We start from the raw sequence: 6,664 nt of genomic DNA, 5'->3' as shown, positions 1-6,664 counted from the left end.
TGGATAGCCTTTCAGTCAAAATTTCCCTTGGCATTTTATAGCACAGCACTCTAGGATATAAATCTTACCGGCTCTTAGTCATCAGGCTTCGATCTAGCTTTTCAAGGGTATAAAACCTTTTATTAGTTGAGCAAGTATATTTACCACCTGACATTCTGATGTCAATGAGCTCATTGTTAGCAATTATGGCATTAAAAAGATCAGAATATCTGTTAACTGTAGTTTGTAACATGCCATATTGAATGAAAGAAACTTTGCAAGTACTGCAGAGAAATTCAAACACTGAATCCTCGAAGGGACTTGCGAGTACAAGTGATGTCATAACGCATAAGGTGACATACTGAACAGCAGAATTGGTAAATGGTCCACTGACGGGAAATCAAGATAGAAACCAAATATTCCTAGAACAGTTCAGTCTTTAAAACTTGAAAAACACCGGCAAGTCAATGTGAGCCCCATCATTGACAAAAGCAGAACTATAACATGCCAACTCACAAAAACCGTGTTAGTAATAGCTGAACATAGTGGAATTATATGTTTCCTATCTACAGTACCCAAAAAAGCAACCTATTCCAAGGAACAGAATGGTGATCCTTCAAAACAGACATGTATGTCAACCACTTAAAATTGATCTCACTCAGAGCCCACATCAACACCCCTCTTTCCTAAGAATTCCTTTGCCTCCACAATATCCTGCATAATACGCCAATCTTGGACAAATGAGAATAAACCAGGGTATGATCATACTCAAACAGCCCCCAAAAAAAAAGAATATCATTTGGCATTGATTTCTTTGTCATGATCTGTATGATCCATGAGATGTACTGCAAATACAGCTCAAGAAGTTTCGAGGGTTCTGCAGTTTAGCCTCACATTAAAATAGCTAACCTGTTGCAGTAGTACAGCTTCTCGAGGACAAGTTGGGAAGAACATAAGTCCAAATCCAACCATAAAAAGGCCATAGCATCCAAGAGCCACTACCAAGTAGATGGGAAGCTGAAACAGAAATAACCAATTCATAAACGAACTACTACTTCACACTATTTTTTAAGATATTTACTAGCAAAAATCAGTGACACTGACCAGCCAAGTATAACTTCGAGGAACAGTGGAGGTTTCAAGGAGAGCAATCCAGATAGCAGAGATTGCTACCAGTATTGCAGCAATCTTGAATATGTGCTTCATTTGGGGATGAGGTGTTTTACTGTCATAAAAAAGAAAAAAAATAACAAGATGAAAAGCAAAACATAGAGGCATTTGCAATTTTTCCACTCAAAACGCTGGGCATCGCTAATTTGCCATCGGATCCACAAATCATAGACAGACAGGTCCACAGATCATAGACACAGGTGGCATGGCATAATAGCAAGAGAGCAACACTCTAGGTGGCGAAATTGCAAATTTCTCCAAAACATAGATCCTAACATATAAGCCGTTATAAAGGTTGATTTTGGGCCATCTTCATGCTGCTGCTGGTGGGTTTGGTTGAACACAGGTACTCTAGATTGATTGCTGGGCAAACTGTATAGACCTTTGAGAATGAGCAGGGTTCAACAAGCGGCGGTAAGCGCACGCTGAAGCGCTAAGCGAACGGGTAACGTTTTGCTTTCGCTTTGGGGCATATGCGCTCCCAAAGCGGCGCGACCGCCTTGGTGGGGCAGCGGTTGCTGGCTCCCGCTGCCCTCAGGCCGCGCGCGGCGCAGCCGCCGGGGCTGGGCGCCGTTGACGATCCACCGGAGGCGGGAGGAGAGAGAGAGAGGCACGCACGAAGGGTAACCGGCGGTGTGCGGAGGACCGGAGGCGAGGGCGCGAGGCAACTGGCGAGAGGCGGGAGTGGAAGCTGCTGACGCCGTCGCTGAGAGCCCGAATCTGAGAGCCGCCACCGCCGCCGCCGCCGCCGCCTGCGTACCGAGAGCGAGTGAGGGAGGGAGCGCAAGATGGAGCGCCGGCGTTGCGAAGATGGGAGATGCAGAAACGGCGGCGGCAGTATGCCTTCGCTGGATCAGTGAAAAGGTTGAGACTTGAAAGTAAAGAAACGTGTGGGTCTTGTGGAACTTGGGTTTGTGCTGATTGATGGGCTTTTAGATGGGCCACTGAATAAAAGTCCATACTAATCATTTTCTTTTCTTTTTCTTCTTCTTTTTTCATTTATTTTCCTTTTTCCTTTTTCTTTCTATCATCTTTTGACATACCATCACATAATTCAATGTGTACCCGATGCTTTAAGTTATGTGTTGGGTGTGTATTGAATGTTAGTAACTTCCATTAGTAATTACATAGTCAAGATTCTTGTAAAATAATGATTAAGAAACATTTGTAGTTCTAAAAGCTCATTTGTAAATACAAACTCCAGCATGAGAAATAATGAAAACCAACCCTCAACTTTCCTAAAAAAGGGAGACAGGAGATGTGGGGAGGGGCCTAACCCTTGATTCATTTGAAGTCTTTAAAATAAACAAGAAAATAAATATTTCGACGATAAATTCTAAACCTTAGTGGGCGACCCACTTTCTCCACACCCGCGTCGAACCAGGTCCAAGGAGTAGCGAATCTGTTTTTTTTCCTTAGGATAGTGTTTGCACGTGTGGACTCTCAATCGCACTGACTAGCATGTGGGGCTCACTCATCGGAGTCGTCTCCTATCTAGAGTCCTTGGACTCAGTTGTCATGATTATTAAGATGTTTAATATAAAGAGAACTCCGAAGTATAAATATGGCAAATATATTATTAGAATAGGAGAGACAAGCCAGAGTCCTAAATAGATAGGACAAAATCTCAACATATAAGATAGAGTCCTAAGCGGATTGGGCAAGATCTTAACATATAAGGAAGGCACACTTGTAATTATAGAGAGTTGGATTTTTTGTACGACTAGGTTACCAGATTAGACCTATCATGTAACCTACCCGTGTTCACCCTTGTAACTGCTCCTCTCCTTGGATTATAAAAGGAGTGGCGGGGGAGCCCCCGATAGCGTAGACCATAACACAACAGATCAATAGCCACTAAAACACTAGCTGGACAACACTGGATGTAGGGTATTATCTTACGATGAGAGTTCGAACAAGTCTAAATATTATGTTATTGTGCACTTTACCTTCCAATCTTGTTATCGTGGCCTATTCCATAAAATCACTATCAAGAAATTCTCGGTAGAGCAATCGGAATACCAAGATTGTGAAGACTCTAGGTAGGAGGATCTTGCTTTAAAAGGCAAGTTATGTCCCTAATTACATTTTTTGATCTATATAATATTTACTATTATGTTATCACATATACATTGCATTGTTAGGTTAAATTGATGGGTGAAAGGGAAATAGGGTTAACCTTTTTCTACGATTAATTTTGGTGGTTGAATGTCCAACACAAATAATTAGACTAACTAGTTTGCTTTAGAATTCATGTATTACAGGTGCATAAGGTTCAACACAAACCAATAAATATTCAAGTTAGGGACCCAATTCAAAAGGAGCAAAAAGGACTTGAGTATGTTGTGGACTGGCGCACCGGACTGTCCGGTGTGCCACCGGACAGTGTCCGGTGCACCAGGTCCGTACAGGGTTCAACCAGCCACTCTCGGGAAAAACGCAGGCACGCTCCACTATAATTCACCGGACTGTCCGGTGAGCCAGCGGGGTAACGGCTACCTGCACGCAATGGTCGACTCTGACAGCGCTACAGTGTCGCGGCAAAAGTCAGAGCAGCGAGTCAGAGCGGCACCGGACCGTCCGGTGCACCACCAGACTATCCGGTGCCACAAGAAGACAACAACGCCAATGGTCGACTCCTCCAGAACCCTAACGGTAGGGTGACATGGCGGCGCACCGGACAGGGAACAGTGCCTGTCCGGTGGCGCACCGGACCCATCGACATCAGCCTCCCCAACGGCTACTTTGGTGGTTGAGGGCTATAAATACCTCCCAACCACCACAACTCCAAGCATCCAAGTTTTCTGAACATCACATTCAATACAAGAGCTCTAGCATTCACTCCAAGACACAATACAAAAGATCAAATCCTCTCCAAGTCCCAAATTCACTCCAAACACGTAGTGGTTTGTGAGAGAGATTTTTGTGTTCATTTGAGTTCTTGCCGCTTGGATTGCCTTTCTTCTTTTCCCATTCTTATTCTCAAGTGCTTTGTAAGCGAGGCAAGATACACCAAGTGTGTGGTGGTCCTTGCGGGGTCTTAGTGACCCGTGAGAATAAGGAAGAAAGCTCACTCGGTCTAAGTGACCGTTTGAGAGAGGGAAAGGGTTGGAATAGACCCGGTCTTTGTGACCTCCTCAACAAGGACTAGGTTCTTTGGAACTGAACCTCGGTAAAACAAATCATCGTGTTCACTCGCATTATTTCTTGGTTGATTTGTTTCCCTCTCTCCCGGACTTATTTTTAGTTCTAACGCTAACCCCCGGCTTAGTGTGTGTTTAAAGTTGTACATTTTAGATTACGCCTATTCACCCCCTCTAGGCGACTTTCAATGGGACCTATTAGGTGATGCCTAGTTTTGTTTCCCTTGTACCTTATTGACACCTGGTTTACTTATTATTGGGTAGACATGCTAGTGTTTTACTTGGTTTATGGGATAATGTTATATATGAAAGATGGATATTATTTTATTTGTGTGGATATTGTTTTATTGCTATTGTATGTTATTTACAAGATCACTATGTATAATTGAAACATGGAATGACAACCTCGAAAACAGTACAGCCATAAGGACTATTATGGCTCTGGACTTGGCTAATTAATTAGGGAAGCTAGTACGAGTTAGCCTTACTAAAAGTACAATAGGGGAGGTGTTTCTCAAGTATATATCAGTTCTCGGATTGATTTGATTTGTGGTAGCTTTTGGGTGGAGGGAGATCTATACTGTGGCAGAACCTCCCAAGTCATTAGGCCCACCTACAGTTGTCCTTGTCCAACGGACCTCAGACAACCATGTAGGTGCCCCTGATCACTTGACAAGTTCGGTATCTGTATTCCTTACCTTTCCCAAGAGCGTTTCACCCGTCACGCAGACATTACAATACATCGGAGGTACGAGAATGCGGAAGCAATTATAATAACTTACTTTATTTTAAAGTAAAGGAAGAGTTGTAATATTACAGACCAGAACTAATTATAGGAGTGCTGAGTATTATTATTACATAACCTGGGAGGCAAAAAACCCTCTCGAATAAACAATAAAAAGTTTTTAACGGAGGACCCTTCCTCCCACAGCTTTAGTCTTGATTCTCTTCTTTTGGTACCACCTTGGAACAGAAGCAACAAAAGTTTGCTGCTTCTTCACCTAAAACAACATGGGACAAAGCCCTGAGTACGAAGTGTACTTTCACAAGACTTACCCGACAAAGTAAAAGACTCTCAAGGTTATGCTGGCTTTAAGGGAGTCAAGGTAAGGCTTATCAATAATCAATGACTCTGTTTGCAGAAATGCTTACTAATAGTGGATCCTTAAAAATCCAGTTTTACTTGTCAGGTTAGGTAAAGTTACCTGTATCTAGAGTTCTTTCTACCCTAGTTCAATCACTTGACTTATACTAGCCAATTTCTTAACAACCCTTCATCTTCACTGGAATGCTACGTGTAAGTCAGTGACCAAATCTTCATGTCCGCGAAGTTACAGCGATCCGAATCGATTATACTCAGCTGAGGATCTCCAATCACATGACATATGTAGCACTTAACCCTTGCATATGTCAACTCGCCACCGAGGTTCTTAAGACCAGATCAGGTTCACGCCAACCGAGAGCACATATACACCACCGTCCAGCCTCTTGCCACGGAGGGTACACGCTACTCTCGCCATCTCTCCACTCCCATTGTGTGTTATCTTATTCTGGTATTAGTCTGCCCGAGGCAAAGCTTACCCATGACGAGGCATGTGACCAGTTAAAGGGTCCTCGGTCAGCAGGTCTACATCGACACGGTCCTTAATCGACTCAGACGGAGACACTACACCGAGACTCTCTTCTCGTGCAAGTCACCCGCCCGGTCTCAACTTGATCATTTCAAACCCAAAGTTTAGTACCTGGCAGAGGTACATCTTTCCGATGTTGAACCCATCATGGCCATGATGGATCCACCATCAAGTTTTATTTTCGAAAACATCCCACCCACTTTGCAACATCATCTTTTGTGAAAACAAAACATTTTGTTTTTCTAGAGCAGGGCTAAGCATAAGAAAAACCTTTTTGTAAAACATGGGATCAAAGGAAGGTAATCAAATCCAAGGAAGGAAATGCAGGAATTGGTTTAGCACACAACTCCTACCACCTAATGCATCAAGCAAGTGAGAAAGATTTTAAAAACATCAAGGAGGTGGCAAATGCACCGGAGCTTGCCTTGTGTTACTGGTGAATCAGGCTCTGTTCCGCAGATATCAAAATAAAAGCAGTTGCCTGCCTGATGTTCCTCAGGTGGTGGTGGTGATGAAGTCCTTGTCTCTTCAACTTCTATTTCCTCCTCGTTTTCTAAATATAGCCAAATATAATAATGAATGCTCATGAATATGAAAAGATAATAAAAGTTTATTATCTAATGTCTTGAATATAATTTTCCTTCACGGATCTCTGAGAACTTAGATTTTTCGGAGTCAATAGTGAAGTTCAAAGGGCAGGGGGACTAGGGTTTTGGGTTCTAAGTATCAAACATGGTCCAA

At 43.0% G+C, this 6,664-nt stretch overlaps 1 protein-coding gene across 2 annotated transcripts; it reads right to left on the bottom strand.

Moving 5' to 3' along the window:
* Positions 1-261: 261 nt before the first annotated feature.
* LOC100194221 (dolichol-phosphate mannosyltransferase-related) lies at positions 262-2,046 on the bottom strand. 2 transcript variants are annotated; one of them, XM_008664065.4, is made up of 4 exons: positions 1,768-2,046; positions 1,084-1,204; positions 889-996; positions 262-693 (listed from the first exon to the last, which is right to left on the bottom strand). In XM_008664065.4, the coding sequence occupies exons 2-4, from the start codon at positions 1,183-1,185 to the stop codon at positions 634-636; spliced, it is 270 nt and encodes an 89-aa protein (XP_008662287.1). In that variant the 5' UTR covers positions 1,186-1,204; positions 1,768-2,046; the 3' UTR covers positions 262-633. The 2 variants fall into 2 exon arrangements, with proteins under 2 accessions (XP_008662287.1, NP_001132734.1); NM_001139262.1 differs by having other exon boundaries at positions 371-693; positions 1,084-1,934.
* Between the last annotated feature and the right edge of the window lie 4,618 nt (positions 2,047-6,664).

This window comes from Zea mays, chromosome 1 (assembly GCF_902167145.1).
Source record: "Zea mays cultivar B73 chromosome 1, Zm-B73-REFERENCE-NAM-5.0, whole genome shotgun sequence".
Taxonomy (NCBI): Eukaryota; Viridiplantae; Streptophyta; class Magnoliopsida; order Poales; family Poaceae; genus Zea; species Zea mays.
Note: the sequence above shows the minus strand (reverse complement) of the source record. Positions and strands in the feature narration are given on the sequence as shown.